This window comes from Hyperolius riggenbachi, chromosome 8, assembly GCF_040937935.1.
Source record: "Hyperolius riggenbachi isolate aHypRig1 chromosome 8, aHypRig1.pri, whole genome shotgun sequence".
Lineage (NCBI taxonomy): Eukaryota > Metazoa > Chordata > Amphibia > Anura > Hyperoliidae > Hyperolius > Hyperolius riggenbachi.
The window spans coordinates 275,610,504-275,630,911 of NC_090653.1; the positions used below are offsets into that span (position 1 = coordinate 275,610,504).

Consider the following 20,408-nt stretch of genomic DNA (forward strand, 5'->3'; position numbering starts at 1 on the left):
TACAGTGTTCGCAGTGTGCTAATATATTTACAGTCATGTCCTGACTCACATGTGGTGGCAAGCATTTGAATTGTGCGTGTGTGGTGAATCCTTTGGAGTCAGGACGCTCCTCTCGGCTAGTCGGTTCATAGATTGCGAATCCACATATGGGCATCTATGTGCAAAGCGACAGCGAGACCGAGTTTCTGACTCTGAGCAATTGACCCGATCAAGGACCGGCCCGTGCAGTCTATGACACTCACCTCTCTAATTAGGTTCCCAATGCTACTGATTTTCTCAGACTCTCAGTAATCCTCCGTTTTTTTAATTACAGTAGCAAGAAAAAGTATGTGAACCCTTTGGAATGATATGGCTTTCTGCACAAATTGGTCATAAAATGTGATCTGATCTTCATCTAAGTCAGTCTTCATCTAACTAAGGAACGTGATTACAAGATTTTATTTGACTGGTATAGGACACCTGCCCAATTGTTTAAATGGGGATTGCTCCCATCTGATACATGCTTTCGTGGATGTGCATCCTCGGCTGATCAAGGTCACTGTTGGTGGACATGCCCTCTGGTAGCGGATTTTTGGAAGGTTTGTTACTCGCTCATATCTGAAGTGTTAGATAGGCAAGTCACCAGGACCCGTGGTCTGCACTGTTCCACGGGCCCCACCCTCAACTTTCTAAACCTCAGAACAAACTCACGGGGCAAATTTGTAATGCTGCAAAAGCTTTACTTGCCAAAACCTGGAAGACCCTCCCACCTTCTAGGAGCGAACTGATAAACAGAATACAATATACATATGTGTTAGAGAAAATCACTTCCACAATTCGGGAGAGTACCTCACAGTTTGACGCAATCTGGGATCGTTGGACTGCATGGGTGGCTTCAAATATCTCTGACATTTCAAACATCTCAAACATCACTGCTGCTGCTGCTGCTGGCATAGTGGGGGCTGCTGGTGAGCGGCTTTTGCTGCTGCTTCTGGCATAGTAGAGGCTGCTGGTGAGTGGCCGTTACTGCTTCTGGCACAGTGGGAGCTGCTGGTGAGTGGCTGTTACTGCTTCTGGCATAGTGGGAGCTGCTGGTGAGTGGCCGTTACTGCTTCTGGCATAGTGGGAGCTGCTGGTGAGTGGCCGTTACTGCTTCTGGCATAGTGGGAGCTGCTGGTGAGTGGCCGTTACTGCTTCTGGCATAGTGGGAGCTGCTGGTGAGTGGCCGTTACTGCTGCTAGCATAGTGGGGGCTGCTGGTGAGTGGCTTTTGCTGCTGCTGCTGCTGGCATAGTGGAGGCTGCTGGTGAGTGGCCATTACTGCTGCTGGCATAGTGGAGGCTGCTGGTGAGTGGCCCGTTACTGCTTCTGGCATAGTGGGAGCTGCTGGTGAGTGGCCGTTACTGCTTCAGGCATAGTGGGAGCTGCTGATGAGTGCCCGTTACTGCTGCTGGCATAGTGGGAGCTGCTGGTGAGTGGCCATTACTGCTTCTGGCATAGTGGGGGCTGCTGGTGAGTGGCTTTTGCTGCTGCTGCTGCTGCTGGCATAGTGGAGGCTGCTGGTGAGTGGCCATTACTGCTGCTGGCATAGTGGGAGCTGCTGGTGAGTGGCCGTTACTGCTTCAGGTATAGTGGGAGCTGCTGATGAGTGGCCGTTACTGCTGCTGGCATAGTGGAGGCTGCTGGTGAGTGGCCGTTACTGCTTCTGGCATAGTGGGAGCTGCTGATGAGTGGCCGTTACTGCTGCTGGCATAGTGGGGGCTGCTGGTGAGAGGCTTTTGCTGCTGCTGCTGGCATAGTGGGGCTGCTGGTGAGTGGCTTTTGCTGCTGCTGCTGGCATAGTGGGGGCTGCTGGTGAGTGGCTTTTGCTGCTGCTGGCATAGTGGGGGCTGCTGGTGAGAGGCTTTTGCTGCTGCTGCTGGCATAGTGGGGCTGCTGGTGAGTGGCTTTTGCTGCTGCTGGCATAGTGGAGGCTGCTGGTGAGAGGCCATTACTGCTGCTAGCATAGTGGGGGCTGCTGGTGAGCGGCTTTTGCTGCTGCTGCTGGCATAGTGGGGGCTGCTGGTGAGTGGCTTTTGCTGCTGCTGGCATAGTGGGGGCTGCTGGTGAGAGGCCATTACTGCTGCTGGCATAGTGGGGGCTGCTGTGAGAGGCCATTACTGCTGCTAGCATAGTGGGGGCTGCTGGTGAGAGGCTTTTGCTGCTGCTGCTAGCATAGTGGGGGCTGCTGGTGAGAGGCTTTTGCTGCTGCTGCTAGCATAGTGTGGGCTGCTGGTGAGAGGCTTTTGCTGCTGCTGCTGGCATAGTGGGGGCTGCTGGTGAGCGGCTTTTGCTGCTGCTGGCAAAGTGGGGGCTGCTGGTGAGAGGCCATTACTGCTGCTGCTGGCATAGCGGGGGCTGCTGGTGAGCGGCTTTTGCTGCTGCTGCTTTCATAGTGGGGGCTGCTGGTGCATACCTCCCAACTTTTTGAGATGAGAAAGAGGGACACTAAAGCCACACCCCTAATCACGCCCCTAGTCAGCATACTATAAAGATTTCAAAAGAAAAATATGTTGTTTTATAATTCAAACCACACTGGTCCTTTCTATCCTGGTTCATTTTCCTTTATTTTATCATTTTGCAATGACAACACGCTGGAAATTTTCAGGGTAGAGAGGTACTTTTCGGTTAGCCGGGCGCATCCGCTAGGTGGCAGCAGAGTTACATCACATCTTTCCCTACTATCCATGGCGGCCTGGAGGCGGAATATTAACGCCACCTCAACAATCGCTATCTTTCCCTACTATCCATGGCATTAATTACTATTCCCCCTCCAAGCCGCCATGGATAGAAGGGAAAGATCGCTGAGGTGGCGTTAACCACTTCAGGATCACAAGTTTTTTCGCCTTTAGGACCAGAGCAATTTCATTCACCAATAACTTTATTGCTACTTATCACACTGAAATGATCTATATATTATTTTTTGCGGGATAAACTAGGCTTTCTCTGGGCAGTACTTTTTGCTAACCATTATTTTATTTATATGTATTTTGCAAGGAAGAAGTATAAAAAAAGAGAAAAAAATCACCATTCTCAGCTTTCAGCCATTGTAGTTTAAAAATAAAATGTTCTATTGATGATGAAACAGACACATTTTATTTGCTCATTTGTCCCGGTTATTACAACGTTTAAATTGTGTCCCTAGTACAATGTATGGCAATAATATTTTATTTGGAAATAAAGGTGTCTATTTTTCCGTTTAGTGTTTTTTATATTATAATGATAATTCCAAGACTTTAATTACAAAATCCACAGTAATGACATACATATAAAAAAAAATTCCTAAGGTAACTATTTATATATATTGTTTTAAATGGTGTAATTTTTTTAAGTGTTTTGTTTTGGTATCCATGGTGTAGGGGTGGAAGGGGTTAAAAATAATAAATAAAAAAAAACCGATTTAATCCTCCTATGGATTAAAGTGAATGTTTACCGTTTAAAAAAAGAAAAAGTCAGATACTCACCTAAGGAGAGGGAAGGCTCGGTCCTAATGAGCCTTCCCTCTCCTCTCTCGGTGCCCGGTCCCGCGCAGGATCCCCCGTGGCAGTATTCAACCAGTTCGGTCAAATACTGCCACTTCCGCATGCCGAAGGGAGCTTTCGGAAGCCTTCGAGAGCACTCGGGCTCCCGAGGACGCGGCCGCTCCATACTACGCATGCGCGAGCGCCCTCTATGACGCGCTCACGCGTACGTAGTATGGAGCGGCCCGTCTTCGGAAGCCCGAGTGCTCCCGAAGACCTCCGAAGTCCCTGCGGCGGCGGACGCGAACGGGGGAGCCAGCGCAGCACAGAGGGCACCGGGAGAGGAGAGGAAAGGCTCATTAGGACCGAGCCTTCCCTCTCCTTAGGTGAGTATCTGACTTTTTCTTTTTTTTAAACGGTACCCATTAGCTTTAATGTTTAGAGAGCAGTTGGATGTATTTTTACTTTTTGGCCACAAGATGGTGCTAGACTGTGTTGAGTAAATCTAACATGGAACCAATGTTTACATACTGTTTCTGTCTGATTTTTTTCTGCTCAATGCTGCAGGAAGCTGTAAGTCATAGGAGACTCAGTGATCGGGGATGGAAACTTTGGAAAGCAACTTCTGGGCAGTATCAAACATTACACAAGCACTGCAGCTGTCACTTCCCCCCACTTCCCAAGCAGGCAGCCCCTGGAGGTCACATGTTCTTCACTAGCAATGCATTGTTGTGCCATCACGCTGCTCTCTTGCGCCATCTATCGGCAGCCCTGGGGTGTACAGCTAGCATTGCTTGCATGTTACATCAGGAGCCAAGCACCTGCGTATGACGTCATCACGGCGCGCCCACCCTGCCAGCCAGGGACTTCTTGTTTATGTCTCGCTCTCTCACTCAACAGCCTTTGGCCAGTCACGTGACTCAACAGAGCCAATGAGTCAAGGGGGGTGGAACTTTACAGGATGCCAATCGTTAGAGGCTATGAGGACGACCAATAGCTGCGAAGCGCTTTACAATGCGAGGACCAATCAGCGCCAAGCCCCTGCCTTCCAGATCTTTCCTCACTCCCCGGCCAATGGAGGAGACGAGCAGCGAGCCAATGGGCGGGCGCGGAAACGTGAGTGGCAGGAAAGTGGACGAATGGGAGCGTCGGATGGGCCAGAGAGGGCAGGCTAGCGCTGGTGGCTCAGCACGTCTGCCAGTGCCAGTCAGTGAAGCGTCTAGAGAAGCACAGGAAGAGCAGCCATGGCGGAGAGTGACTGGGATACCGTGACCGTGCTGAGGAAGAAGGGCCCGACCGCCGCCCAGGCCAAGTCCAAGCAGGTAGAGGCGGCCTCGGGGCTTCCCACAGGGAGGCCGCGCAGGGCATGCTGGGACTTGTAGTCTATCTGGGGCTGGAAGTGAGCCTGTTCCCAGGCAGTGGTGTGCTCTGGATCCGACCCTGGCTGCCAAACCTCCTCCATTCATTGCAGTGAAGGTGGAAGTGATGTAGTGCTGTGAGCTGGAGCAGCCTCCTTACTCATTACATGTGGAGGGGGACCATTCCAGCTGTCCTGTGTGAGCAGTGATGTGTCTGGGGGTCTTCCAGAACCTCTTTCTAGTTCACTAAAGCACAAAATCCACATGCTTGTGTTTTTGAAGTAATAACAAGTCAAGCTCCCTACACAGGCTCGACCATTGCTGGTATGAACGACTGGTCTGCTGAGAATCATTCAAATTCAGTGTTCCACTCACTGTATTATGCTGGGTACACACAATGTAATTTCCTGCTCGATTGACGAAATCGATTATTTCTGACATGTCTGATCAGGTCTCGTTCAATAACAGTGGTTGATTTTTCACATTTAGCATTAGAAAATCGACCACCGTATTGATTGAGACCCGATTGGACAGGTTGGAAATAATCCACCAGTCGATCGAGTGGGAAATTGCATCGTGTGTACCTAGCATTAGACAGCAATTATCCTTCATGCAGATCGGTCCATACTGGCTGATCTATTTGGACAATAATTGGTGGTGGTCATTCCAGACAATCAGACTTTTTAAGTCTGGTTATTTTGAAGCCAATCATAATGTCATTTCCTCCCTTAGAGCTGGTTCACACTGGGTCCAGAAATGTATCCGTGGCTCAGTTTTTAAGCCCTGATTAAAAATGGAGCCACGGACAGCAATGTTAAAAGTAGCAGCCGTCTTCACCCAAGAAAAAAGCTGATCCATCTGCGCTTGCAGGGACCCGGTTTCAAAACCTGAACGAAAGGTCCGTATCTGCTGCATTTCCACGCAACGGATCTGGACCCTGATGCACGCAGGGGTAGTGGCAGGCAATTTCCCTCTGCACAGGCACATTTTGGCACAGAAACATAGACTGGGGGTGGGAGAGAGGGCTGCCATGCTGGAGGGTGATAGCAGGCAGGATGGGGGTGTCAGCATGGTGGGGGGACGTCTCCCGTCTCCCCCCTCCCTAACCTGGGTCCCTGTCCCTGCTACCCCTCCAGCTAGTTCCCCAAAACTTGTTACATGTATAGCCGGGAGCTTACGTACTTAACTACTCCTTCGGTTCACGATCCGGTTCTTTTTAATGAATCGATTCATTGAAAAGAGCCAAACTTCCCATCACTACGAGCCGAGGGCGGCATACAGGCAGTGACAGATAGTGATGGGAAGTTTGGCATTCGAATCGATTGATTAAAAATAACCGGAACGTGAACCAAAGGAGTAGGTAAGTACTTAAAGTGGACCCAAATTAAAAATACAAAATTTCAGAAATAAAATCAATTTTCTAAATTATAATAATAAATAGCAGCCTTTTTTTCAGCTGCATGATGATAAATTTAAAATATTTTACATTTATTGGAGGAACCCCTCCCTTCCTTTCATATTGCCGGGACAGAATCCGGCACACTGGTGGAGTAGATGGTGTCCAGCAAAGGAGGAATTGCTAATGGCTGCCACCTGTATAACCCTAGTTATGGAAAGAGAAGGGTGAAAAGCATGCACTGAAATGCTCATAGGCTTGCAGGAGTGTTTATTTATCTTTGTATGTGTCAGTGGTGCAACTAAATATTTTGAATAAAAAAAAAAATGTTTGGTTTGGGTCCGCTTTAAGCTCCCGGCTTCCTGCTATACATGTAACAAGTTTTGGGAAACTAGCTGGAGGGGTAGCAGGGACAGGGGAGGGGGCATGTGACCGATGCCACCGCCGTCCTGCCTGCTATTGCCCTCCAGCATGGCGGCTGCCTCGTCCCCATGGCTGGGCATATGTCTCTACGGACTGGAAACGTATGCTGTAAAAATATCATTTTTAGGAAAAACGGGAGGGAAGGGGAAAAAAAAAGTTTACAAAAATGGATCCGATCTGCAACGGACCAGTGTGCACCTAGCTTTATGCTGCATTTCCACTTGTGCGGTGCGAATCGCCGCGGAAAAAATTCGCATGCGGATGCGAAATTCGCATGGATGACGATGTATGCGAATTTAACTATGGCACTGCTGGTGTGCTTTTCCATTGTTTCTATGCGAATTCGCATGAAAATTCGCATACCCAAACCTCATGCGAATTTCCTATTAAATACATTGTATGTATGCGAATTCATTAAATACATTGTATGTATGCGGTATGCGAATTCGCGATAGTGGAAAGGAGCCCTTACTCTCCTCTGCCTGATTTGCCTGCCCTTCACTAGAAAGTGCATTGTCTCAGCATGAGAAATATTGGCTAATCAGAGAGGAACAGAGGTGTGGGAGGGGAAAACAGGAGGGAAAGAGGCTTCAGCCAATCAGGCTGCACTAGTTAAAGCGGATCCGAGATGAAAAACTAACTATAACAAGTAACTTGTCTATATACAGTGGTGTGAAAAACTATTTACCCCCTTCCTGATTTCTTATTCTTTTGCATGTTTGCCACACTTAAATGTTTCTGCTCATCAAAAACCGTTAATCATTAGTTAAAGATAACATAATTGAACACAAAATGCAGTTTTAAATGATGGTTTTTATTATTTAGTGAGAAAAAAAACTCAAAACCTACATGGCCCTGTGTGAAAAAGAAATTGCCCCCCTGAACCTAATAACTGGTTGGGCCACCCTTAGCAGCAATAACTGCAATCAAGTGTTTGCGATAACTTGCAACAAGTCTTTTACAGCGCTCTGGAGGAATTTTGGCCCGCTCATCTTTGCAGAATTGTTGTAATTCAGCTTTATTTGAGGGTTTTCTAGCATGAACTGCCTTTTTAAGGTCATGCCACAAGATCTCAATAAGATTCAGGTCAGGGCTTTGACTAGGCCACTCCAAAGTCTTCGTTTTGTTTTTCTTCAGCCATTCAGAGGTGTATTTGCTGGTGTCTTTTGGGTCATTATCCTGCTGCAGCACCCAAGATTGCTTCAGCTTCAGTTGACGTACAGATGGCCGGACATTCTCCTTCAGGATTTTTTGGTAGACAGTAGAATTCATGGTTCCATCTATCACAGCAAGCCTTCCAGGTCCTAAAGCAGCAAAACAACCCCAGACCATCACACTACCACCACCATATTTTACTGTTGGTATGATGTTCTTTTGCTGAAATGTTGTGCTACTTCTACGACAGATTTAACAGGACACGCACCTTCCAAAAAGTTCAACTTTTGTCATGGCGGTCCACAAGGTATTTTCCCACAAGTCTTGGCAACCATTGAGATGGTTTTTTTTTTAGCAAAATTGAGACGAGCCTTAATGTTCTTTTTGCTTAAAAGTGGTTTGCGCCTTGGATATCTGCCATGCATGCCATTTTCGCCCAGTCTCTTTCTTATGGTGGAGTTGTGAACACTGACCTTAATTGAGGCAAGTGAGGCCTGCAGTTCTTTAGATGTTGTCCTGGGGCCTTTTGTGGCCTCTCGGATGAGTTTTCTCTGCGCTCTTGGGGTAATTTTGGTCGACCAGCCACTCCTGGGAAGGTTCATCACTGTTCCATGTTTTTGCCATTTGTGGATAATGGCGCTCACTGTGGTTCGCTGGAGTCCCAAAGCTTTAGAATTTGCTTTATAACCTTTACCAGACTGATAGATCTCAATTACTTTTGTTCTCATTGGTTCCTGAATTTCTTTGAATCTTGGCATGATGTCTAGCTTTTGAGGTGCTTTTGGTCTACTTTGTGTCAGATAGCTCCTATTTAAGTTATTTCTTGATTGAAATAGGTGTGGCAGTAATCAGGCCTGGGGGTGACTACAGAAATTGAACTCAGGTGTGATAAACCACAGTTAAGTTATTTTTTAACAAGGGGGGCAATCACTTTTTCACACAGGGCCGTGTAGGTTTTGAGTTTTTTTTTCCTCACTAAATAATAAAAACCATCATTTAAAGAGTAACTGTTAGCCCCCAAAGTGAAATTTAAATCTGTACAGCAATGTTTTATTTAGTATTAAAGTGATCAAAAAAGCCAATGCGTTCTGCAAAAATTAATATAATTTTGCTACTATGTAGCCTTTTGCCCACGCTAACGACGCAAAGCCGCATATCAGATACTGATGACGAGCATGCCTATGTTTGCCCGACCCCCCCCCCCCCCAGGACCAGGTGCCGATCTATTTGCACCACAAACAGCTGACCGCTCTGACACGGAGAGAGAGCGGCAGCACTTCCAGCGGGAGCACCGCAGAGCAGCCGCCGCGCATCTCTCACATGTGATTCTCTCACATGTGACTCGGCGGCGGCTGCTCTGCGGTGCTCCCGCTGGAAGTGCTGCCGCTCTCTCTCCGTGTCAGAGCGGTCAGCTGTTTGTGGTGCAAATAGATCGGCACCTGGTCCTGGGGGGGGAGAGGGGGGTCGGGCAAACATAGGCATGCTCTGCATGCTCGTCATCAGTATCTGATATGCGGCTTTGCGTCGTTAGCGTGGGCAAAAGGCTACATAGTAGCAAAATTATATTGATTTTTGCAGAACGCATTGGCTTTTTTGATCACTTTAATACTAAATAAAACATTTCTGTACAGATTTAAATTTCACTTTGGGGGCTAACAGTTACTCTTTAAAACTGCATTTTGTGTTCAATTATGTTATCTTTGACTAATAGTTAATGGTTTTTGATGAGCAGAAACATTTAAGTGTGACAAACATACAAAAGAATAAGAAATCAGGAAGGGGGCAAATAGTTTTTCACACCACTGTATTTTATCTAAAGTTTAGACAGCAAATCTAGCTGCAAACAGCTTCAACAGTTTAAGATTATTTATTGCTGTAATACAATGAGTGCGGCCATGTTCTGTTTGTCATCATTACACAGGTAATCTGCAACTGCATCTCCACCCCTCAGCCTGTGAAAAATTCACTCCCTCCTCCCCTCTGCCTCTAAAATCTCTGGCTAGTAACCTCCTCCTCCTGCCCACACTGAGCTCTCATAAGTCCTTGATACATGGGTCTGAGGGCCTTGGCGTTTTGGAGAAGCTGTGGGCGAGGCTTGTTTAGTTTATAGGGAATTAGAGTATTAAAACAAAGTATTTGGCTTGAGGAATGCCCTATAAACTATATGTAAGGAACACAATTATGCAATGTATAAAAGTTCATCTCGGATCCACTTTAAGTCTGAGGGGAAGAAGAGAAGCAAAAAAGGACAACCCAGCATGCCCTGCAACTTCCTTTTTGTGTACCAAATAAGTCAGGTAAACTGGGGAATGATCATTTTACAGCGCTCAAGGAAACATAAAGTATGAAACTTAGTTTTTCTGGTTCCTCTCTAGGGAAATAAGGAATTTAGGGGGTACCAATTTAGTGAGACACCCTTATTTTTACTCCATTCAGACAACAAGGGTTTTAGCGAAATGTCCATTGAAAACCTGCACATTACTAAACATTGGTAATGATTACCTTGATTTTTTTTATTTTATTTTCAGCAGATCAGAGTATGATGGTAGATAAAGTGACCGCTGGCAGATATTTTGGTTTTTCAGGCAATTAGGATGGGATCAGCTGTTTATCATAATCACTGCAGCAGTGGCAGAATTGATAAACTCCTTATCTTTGTTTCTTGCCAGATCCACACCATACAATTTTCTGGCAGATTTACCTGCCCAATCGATTATTTCCAGCATGTCCGATCTCAGAATGGATCGGGGTTTTTTAGCGATTTCCTGATCAATCTCTGTTCGTTTCTATGAAAAATGATAAAATCGCTAAGAAAAAAACTATCCTCAGATCAGACATGCTGGAAATCGATCGGGCAGGCAAATCTGCCAAAAAATTGTATGGTGTGGGTGGGTCCAAAATCATTCCAATCCAATTTCCTGTGAGATCGATGAGTTAAATAAATCGTTTCCAACAGGTTTGATCATTTTTCACTTCTGTACAAAATCGAACGGAGACCTTATCGGACCTGTCAACGAATCGATTCTACCTGTGAATCTGACGGGAAATTTCATGGTGTGTACCAGGCATTAACCCCCCAGGCGGTCTATTAAAAACCGCCAGGGGGCAGCAGAGCAGGGTTTGTTTTTTCGGGGGGGGGGGGGGGGGGGGGTGGGTGTTGTTTTTTTTTTTATTTTTTAAATCATGTAACGAGCCCAGGGCTCGCCACATGATAGCCACTTCCCAGGGGCATCCCCCCCCCCCACCCTTCTTCGATCGCCTCCGGCAATCTCCGATCAGGAAATCCCATTCAAAGAACGGGATTTCCTGGAGGGCTTCCCCCGTCGCCATGGCGTCATTGGGAGTCCCGATCTACCCCTCAGCGCTGCCTGGCACTGATTGGCCAGGCAGCGCAAGGGGTCTGGGGGGGGCGGAGCGGCGGACAATCAGCGCAGAGCGGCGGCGATCAGAGTGCACACGCAGCTAGCAAAAAAAAAAAAATATGCAAATCTGCCCAGTAGGGCCAGAGAAATCCCCCTGCGCAGCATAGCCCGTGCTCAGCACGGGCTTACCGCCAGGGAGGTTAAGGCTGGTTTCACAGTGGGACGTTAAAGCAGCCAGTAACACAGCCTAACTCACAGCACTGTAAAATCAATGTGCTGTTCACAGTGCACACATTGTTTAAACGTGCTGTGTTACGTAGTAACGCAAAGTGCTGCATGCTGTACATTATTCTTGGCTAAGCCACGTTAGACTGTTTGCACATGCTCAGTAATGTTGGAGGAGGAGGAGGTCTCCCCTCCTCCGCGGCCAACCACATGGCTAATTAATATTCACTGCACTGTGGTGACTGGTGGTGGGACTGTAGTGTTGTCCGGATCATGAACGGATCGTTCATTTGATCCGGATCTTTTTTGTGAGTCGAATCATCCGGATCATCACAATGAAAGATTCGGTTCACAGTGGATGTCTGTCTGGAAGAAACAGGAACATACAGAATGTACAGTGCAGGGAAAGTCCTGTATTGCTAGTCATTTCAAACAGTCTGCTTCCCTAGTAAAATGATTCAAATGATTCGGTTCAAAGACCGGATCTTTTCAATGATCAGATTCAAATGATCCGAATCCTTAAAAAGATCCAGACTTCCTATCACTAACCTGGAGCGGCTGCTTTGAGAGGTGCATAACGCAGCTTAATCTGACGTCCAACTTCAACACCACCATACGTTGCATTAGGGGCACATTATGCGACCATAACGTCCCCTAAAACGCAACGTCTTGGTGGGAAAGTAGCCTAAAGCAAACCCAAGCCATAGCTTGGGTTTAAAACGATCCTGACCTGAAGAGAGGGAAGCTTTGGGATCCTATTAACTGAGGCTTCGTTCTGTGGTTTGCGGCCTCCCCTTGCACATCGGGGCCGCACAGCTCCTCTTTGTGCAGCGTGCTCGCGCAGTAGCAAGGAGACCACAACTCTGGCTTACTGCGCATGGGCAAGCTCGCACAGCTACTGCGTGGCCACGCTGCACGAAGAGGAGCTGCACGGCCCTGATAGGATTAGAGCCTTCTCACTAATTCTCTGGGTTGTTGCCTGCTTAGTGACAGGGAAATTAGAGCACTGAGGGAAGCCTCAATAGTATCCTGAGGCTTCCCCCTCTTTAGGAAAGTATCTTATTTTGTGCCTGAGCTTCGGCTGCAGTACACCTGAAGGCCCGTACACATGCCAGCCTATCTGGCATGAATGCAGCAGCACCCGATCTCTGATCATCATCTGGCCAGCTTTGGTCTTGCCGCGTGACGTCGGGTGGCATCAGCGGCTGGATAGGGTACTGGTTAAGGGCTCTGACATAGGAAACCAAGGTTCAAATCTTGGCTCTTCCTATTCAGTAAGGAGTTCTTGGGCGAGACTCCCTAACACGGCTCCTGCCTTCTGAGTGTGCTCTATTGGCTGCCTCGCGAGCGCTTGGTCTGCCAGGAGAAAAGCACTATACAAATACTGGAATTCTTATTATCATCAGTCGTGAGTGTATGATCATGAACAGCCACACGCACTTTTAGACCCCTTCACACAGGCAGCGGAGAGGTGGTGAATTCACCGGCTGCCAGCTGTTTTCCTGCACCGGCCAGGCGCTTGTTAGTGCTTAGTACCGGCGATGGACAGGTGCCCCCGTGGACTCAGATCAGAGTGCAGCTCTGCTCAGATGCGACATCTTACAGTCCTCTGCCACCAGGTACCACCACCGCATCCCAGCGCCTGACTTGCACTGCTGGATAGGAGACTGAAGTGCTCGGCAAATGCAAAGTCCCCCCCCCACTAATGCAGGGGTTCCTTGATATCCAAAATTATTTGAAGGGTTCCCCCAGGGTGAAAAGGTTGGAAGTGGCTGCTTTAGATGATCCATAGGTCAGGAAGCTCCCCGACACTACAGTAGTGAGTATAGTGATACTAAGCTGAAGATTACTCAGACAAATGTTTCCCCCAGGCCGGATTTACTTCATGATGCACCCAGCCAGTGAGGCTTTTATTCTTCTGCTCTGAATGCCAGTGAATGTTTGCGGTAAATCTAGCCAGACCCGACCAGTGTTTGCATTAGGTGGAAGTGCTGGTAGCATATGACTTAACATTGTAAACAGAAAGCCGTTGCATCATACTTCACAGATTGTGGATTCCTGTACTTTCCCACATGGGGAGGAACTAGAAAGGGAGCAATCCTGGCTCACAAATAACTGCCTATGCTTCTGCTAATTTGCATCTATGTTTGTCTACCTGCCAAGACTGGAATGGGAGTTGGCCAGCCAGTGACAAATAACTGCTTTTACATTTGTAGCTTTTTTTTATAGGTGTGTTTGTTTGTTAGATCGTCAGCTTCATGGGGCAGGGTTCTCTTCTCCATCAGTGCCATGGTTTTGGGGAATTTGCCTTTTGTAACCTACACTTATCACTAGTGGTGCGTACGCACGCACTACCAGCGGCAACGACGGGTCCGCCGGACCCTCCTGCTGGGCGGTCCTTTAGCCGACAGTAGTGTGTGTGTGTGTGTGTGTGTGTGTGTAATGTGTAATGTGTGTGTGTGTGTGTGTGTGTGTGTGTGTGTGTATATGTGTGTGTGTGTGTGTGTGTGTGTGTGTGTGTGTGTATATGTGTGTGTGTGTGTGTATATGTGTGTGTGTGTGTGTGTGTGTGTGTATATGTGTGTGTGTGTGTGTGTGTGTATATGTGTGTGTGTGTGTGTGTGTGTGTGTAATGTGTGTGTGTGTGTGTAATGTGTGTGTGTGTGTGGGCGCTGTCGGCTAGTACACTAGTACAGTGTTATCTAATATGTTGGCATTTTGTAAATAAAGCCTAGAATAGTGACGTCTGCAGTTCTCCTGGGGTGACCCGTCTTCACTGAAGGCAGCTGCCGTACAATATTTGTACACAAGTTGTTTAGCAGTCAGTTGTTTTTTTTTTTCCTGTAGTGAGACCTGATTCTTTGTTCACCCTCAAAATACACTAATGGGGAATACTGGAGTCAGTGTGCCAACTCTAAGGACAACACTGAGGGATGGCCCACATAGGGAACCTGACATATGGAGTCTGACCTATTAATTTCCTTTTAAACAATGCAGAACAGATCGACGGGAATGATCGATTTCAGAAGGAAATCGATCGTTCGTCAGTGTTTGCGCAACAATTTCAGAGCAGATTCGGTCACCATGATCGAATCTGCTGTATATTGGCGGGAAAATCGTTGTGTATGGTCCCCTTAATACTTTTAAGGCAGCCATACACTGGTCCATTGCCACCAGATCGACCAGCAGATAGATCCCTCTCTGATCGATCTGATAACAGAGGGATCTAATGGCTGTCCATACACTGCACACAGATTTTGAATCTATTTCAGCAGGGCTGTGGAGTCGGTACAAAAATCTTCCGACTCAGTTTATGAAAGCTCGACTCCGACTCCGGGTACCCAAAATGGCTCCGACGCCTCGACTCAAACTCCTTAGTCTAATACTTAACAGGGCTGTAGGTTTTGTACAAAAATCATCCGACTCCTCAGTTTATGAAACTCCGACTCCAACTCCGGGTGTCCAAAATTTCTCCTACTCCACAGCCCTGGATTTCAGCATGAAATCGATTCGCGATCTGTGGAACTGCCACCTGCTCCACCCCCCCCCCCACCCACCACCAGCAGCAATACATTACCTGTTCCGCCGGCGCAAGTCCCCGGGTCCGTGCTGACACTTTCTCCGGCTGGCCTTCTTCATCTTCAATTCCTGTCCCGTTCCTGTGAGAAGGGGAAGTTCAAACAGTAGCACGCCCTCTACTGTTTGAACTTCCTCTGGTGAAAGGACAGAAAGTGAAGATGAAGAAGGCCAGCCGAAGAAAGTGATAGTGCGGAATAGGTGAGATTATTGCTACATCGGTTGAACGCCGCTAACAATGCCCACCTGACCCGCCAGCGATCGAGTGACGATTTCCACCTGGACAGATTGACGGAATCGATTTCGGGTGGAAACCGGTCGATCGGTCTGCGTTTGTGTAATTGATTTCTCAGCAGATTCGATCACCGTGATCAAATCTTCTGTCTATTGACGGGAAATCGGGTAAATGTATGGGCACGTTTAGTCAGTGGTGTTCTTTCGATTAGCTACAAGTACATAGCTAGTCGGATTCGAAATGTAAATTAAACATCTGTGACCGCAGGAGACGGGGAGTTAACTTACCCATGCGTCCATCGGATGCATTACTCTGAGACGTTACTGCAGACAGAGAGATCGTCAGGACTGCCAGGCAACTGGTATTGTTTCAAAGCAAATAAATATGGCAGCCTCCATATCACTCACTTCAGGTCCTTTAAAAAAAAATATTCTATTGCGAAGCACTTTAGATCAGTGGTATAATTCCATGACGTAAATGGAATATTTTAGTAAGGTTGCCTAATCTGCGTGAGACGTTTTGAATTATTTCACAATGCCTGCGTGGAATGAAGCCCAAAAGGTCGGGCATGTTTAAAATGCCTGTTGTGTGACCAGGTCCTTAGAGGAGTGTCTGGCACCCGCTGTAATTGTCAATTTCACAAATGACCAAAATGAGTGAGCACATCTTCCATTGAGGCCATGGTGAAAGCCAGGAACTGGTCATTAAAGTGTAACTGTCGGGCATAAAATCAAAAATCAATTCTTTATTTTTATCTGGTAAACAAGTAATAAGCATGCTAACCAGGCAATCCAAAAGTTAAAATCACTATTACTTTTCTTGTTTATAAATGATCATTCCCCAGTTTATCTGACTCTTATTTTGTACACACAGAATTTGATACACAAGGAAGTTGCAGGGCATGCTGGGTTGACCTTTTTTGCTTCAGGACTTCCCCTCAGACTTGACTAATACAGCCTGATTGGCTAAAGCCTCTTTCCCTTCTGGTTTCCCCTCCCACACCTCTGTTCCTCTCTGGCCAATATTTCTCATGCTGAGACAATGCTCTTCATGTAGTGGAGGGCGGGCAATGCATACACAGTCAGGCAGAGGAGAGTAAAGGTGCGTACACACGCACTACAGCAGCCAACGAAGGGTCCGTCGGCACCTCCCGCTGGGCGGGTTTTCAGCAGACTGTAGTGCGTGTGTACGCACTGTCGGCGGACTGATAAGGCTGTTCCTGAACGATCAGTCCGCCGACAGTGCGTACATACGCGCTACAGTCTGCTGAAGACCCGCCCAGCGGGAGGTGCCGACGGACCCGTCGTTTGCTTCTGTAGTGCGTGTGTACGCACCTTAAAGGGATACTTAAGTATTCCTTTAAAGAGAGTCTGAAGCGAGAATAAATCTCGCTTCAGACCTCATATATAGCAGGGGCATGTGTGCCCCTGCTAAAACGCCGCTATCCCACGGCTTAACGGGGGTCCCTTCAACCCCAAATCCCCCTCCGTGCAGAGCGGAATCTCTTCCGCATTGAGGCAGGGCTAACCGCCGCAGCCCTGCCTCATGCGCGTCTATCAGTCTTCCTTCACTGAGAGGGGCGGGGGAGAGGCGGCGATGCACGTCTGATAGACGCGCTGTGAGGCAGGGCTGCAGCCATTAGCCCTGCCTCCAGGAAGAGAAAAATCTTCGACCGAGTTGGTCGTAGATTTTGCGGGGGTGGGTTTGGGGGTGAAGGGACCCCCGTTTAGCCGCGGGATAGCGGCGTTTTAGCAGGGGCACACGTGCCCCTGCTAACTATGAGCTCTGAAGCGAGAATTATTCTCGCTTCAGTGTCTCTTTAAGGGAGGAGATTACACCAGGATTTTTTTTTTTCTCTGTAGAAAAATGACTAAAATCAAACCATGGACAGTACAATACATGTGTTATGTAAGAAGAGCAAGTATTTATCTACTTCTATATGTGTTTTGTTTGTTTGTTTTTTCTGAGATAGTATGGCTGACAGCTCCTCTTTAAGATCCTGCAATAGTTAGGAACGTGCTTCAGACATCTCCTATGCTATGCTTGGTAGCACCAAACTGCAGCTAGATACTGTGCTTTTGTTTACATACGCCCCTTGAGCAGAGGGAGGATCCTGAGCTAGTTCTAACTCCTCCCCCCGCCCCGTTATTTGCGCTGAAATAACAAAGCCGCACACAAGGCTGGGGAAGAAGATTGAGGACCCTTCTAGCTTGCTGAACCTAATGACTTTTGGACACCCAGGCCATGTAACCAGCATTAATTGGCTATGAGGCTTCTGAGATGTCCAGCTTCATTTAGGGCCTGTTCACACCTATAATCGCAAAAGCCGGCGATTACCGCTAGCGTTTTGCGGGAGTGATTTTCCTGCGATTAACGCAGAAAAATCACTGGACACTGAGGCGGTTTTGGAGCGATCGCGATTAGCGTGCTTTGTACGCTAATCACAAACGCAAAAAGCTAATCGCCGGCAAACCGCTGCATGCAGATCGTTTGCGGTTAACGCTAACCACAAACGCAGCAGTGAGAACACTGCCATTTGCTACAATGTGTAGCGGCTTTTACAAAACAGCTAGCGGTTTGCCCTGAGTGGGAATCGCGCGATTCCCGCTCAGGTGTGAATGGGCCCTTAGACGTGTAGGTTAAATTTTGGAAATTCTCAGCCCCACCTGCATTTTGCAGTCTTTCTAAAGGTGGGCTTCCTTCCTATGATGAATATATCTCATGCTACAGGAAATGCAGCAAGCAATATGACTAGGGATGATCAATGAGATGCAAATTGTTCTGAAATTATGCATTTTTTATGCGAATGTATGCAGTTTGAAAATGGACCAATCAATTTAGACTTCCCTGGGAGGGAAGTACTGGAGGGGACCACCAGAGGATGTGCTCCCTAGTTACGGCTGCGGTGCCTGTGCTCGCCTTTAGTGTTCAGTCAGACCTTTAGATCAGCGGCAGCCCGCAGGGATATGAGAGACACGGTGTGTGATTGTGTGATAATGCGCCTTACACTTCAAATATAGGAAGTGACACTTCCTATATTTGAGCTCATAAAATTGGTAATAGAGTGACTCTATTCCAAGGTTAGAAAAAGTGGGCAGCGCCAACAACTACATTTTTTTTACATGTGAAAATATAAACTGCAACCATTCTTTCACTGTTAATGGTAGGGGTCCCAAACTTGGCACAGTTGGTCACTGGGTGACTGGGATTAATATTCAGAAATGTGGGTGGAGCCTACAACCAATCAAAATTCACCTATTGATTTTCAAGGGGAATACATTGCTGCCATTCTTACATTTTTAATGGCAGAGGCTTCAAATCTGATAGTCACTGGGAGACCGGGGTTTAAATTCTGAAAAGGGGGCGGGCCACAAACAGCCAATCAGATGTGGAAAAATGCCACCTATTGATGCCAAAGTCCCCAAAGCTCATAAACTTGGTCATTGAGTGACTGTATGTCAAGGTTAGAAATAGTGTGTGGAGCCTACAACAGCCAATCAAAGTTTACCTATTGATTTTCAAGCGGAATATGGAAACTGCTGCCATTTTTACACTGTTAATGGCAGAGGCTTCAAACCTGCTACAGTCGGTCATTAAAGGAGAACTGAAGAGAGCGGTATATGGAGGCTGCCATGTTTATTTCCTTTTAAGCAATACCAGTTGCCTGGCAGCCCTGCTGATCCTCTTCCTCTAATACTATTAGCCATAGCCCCTGAACAAGCATGCATCAGATCTGGTGTTCCAGACTTTAAAGTCAGATCTGACAAGACTAGCTGCATGCTTGTTTCTGGTGTTATTCAGATACTACTGCAGAGAAATAGACCAGCAGGGCTGCCAGGCAACTGGTATTGATTAAAAGGAAATAAATATGGCAGCCTCTATACCTCTTACATCAGTTCCCATTTAAGTAACTGGGGTTCAAATTTACTAAAGGGGTGGAGCCATAAACAGCCAATCAGATTTCTTTACTGGATAACTCCTTCCATTCACACAATGTTGATGCCAGGAACCCAAAAAGCTCAAAATTCAGTCATTGAGTGACTGGGTGTCAAGGTTACAAAAAGTGGGAGGGGTCACAAACAAATTTCCCTGGGAAAATATAAACCGCAGCCCTTCTTCACTGTTAATGGCAGGGTTCTCAAACTTTGCACAGTTGGTTACTGGGTGACTGGGGGTTAATATTCAGGGAAGTGGGTGGAGCCTAAAAAAGCCAATCAAATTCACCTGTTGCTTTTCAAGGGGAATATTAAAATGTCTGCCATTCTTGCACTGTTAATGGCAGATGCCTCAAACCTGCTACAGTTGGTCATTGGGTGACTGGGGTTCAAATACTGGAGAGGGGCAGAACCACAAACGGCCAATCTGATTTGTTTAATTTCTATGGGAATATACATTTTAAATTGATGCCAAAGACCCCAAAGCTCACAAACTTGGTCATTGAGTGTTTGTGTATTATGCTGGGAATACACGGGTTTATCCGGCGGCCGATTAGCCGCCGGATCGACCCCAGCCGTGTCCCCGCTCGTCCGCGCGGATCGATTACCGCTCGTCCCCGCTGCCGCTCCTTATCAGCTGCTCTATTCCCTGCCATTGTCCGCCGGCGGGGGTCGAGCAGCGTGATCGGACCAGCTGAATATTAGCTGCTCGATACACGGTACAGAAACGTACCGTGTATCCCCAGCATTAGGGTTAGGAAAAGTACATACCCGGGCAACGCCGGGTCATCACCTATTTTTATTATTATTATTATTATTATTATTATTATTTCGTGTATTTATAAAGCGCCAACATATTACGCAGCGCTGATTAGCAGGCAGCCTCGTGTTGTCCAGCTCAGGCACAGCTAGATGACAATGTACGTTGGAATTGCAGTATATGGCTGCTGTGAATGTTTGTGTGTGTATATATAGCAGCATGTGTCCCTGTGCTATTTATATGGGCAGCCCAGAGTTTGTATACATTGCCAAGAATGCGGCATCTCCTTCTGTCAAATCAGCGGGATTATTTGTTCTTGTTGTATCTTAAAGAGGAACTCCAGTGAAAATAATGTAATAAAAAAAGTGTGTACTGTGTAACAAAGTAAACCTGAGACTGATGAAATTAAAGTTTTGTACATACCTGGGGCTTCCTCCAGCCGCCTTCAGGATAATCAGTCCCTTGTTGTCCTCCTCCACCACCTGGATCTTCTGCTATGAGTCCA

General features: G+C 47.1%; 2 protein-coding genes across 4 annotated transcripts in view; one reads left to right on the forward strand and one right to left on the reverse strand.

The window, feature by feature from the left end:
* LOC137527897 (carcinoembryonic antigen-related cell adhesion molecule 3-like) overlaps positions 1–15,545 on the reverse strand; it is a 239,944-nt gene extending 224,399 nt beyond the window's left edge. For 2 of the 3 annotated variants that reach the window (XM_068248948.1, XM_068248945.1), the window contains exon 1: positions 4,300–4,393. The gene's annotated coding sequence lies outside the window, so the exon portion shown is untranslated. Of the gene's footprint in view, positions 1–4,299; positions 4,394–15,495 lie in introns of those variants that run through there. The other variant, XM_068248947.1, reaches the window with a different exon arrangement.
* EDF1 (endothelial differentiation related factor 1) overlaps positions 4,630–20,408 on the forward strand; it is a 54,932-nt gene continuing 39,153 nt past the window's right edge. The window contains exon 1 of the mRNA XM_068248949.1: positions 4,630–4,800. Within this exon, the coding sequence (XP_068105050.1) occupies positions 4,723–4,800 (78 nt within the window). The 5' untranslated portion in view covers positions 4,630–4,722. The remainder of the gene's footprint in view (positions 4,801–20,408) is intronic.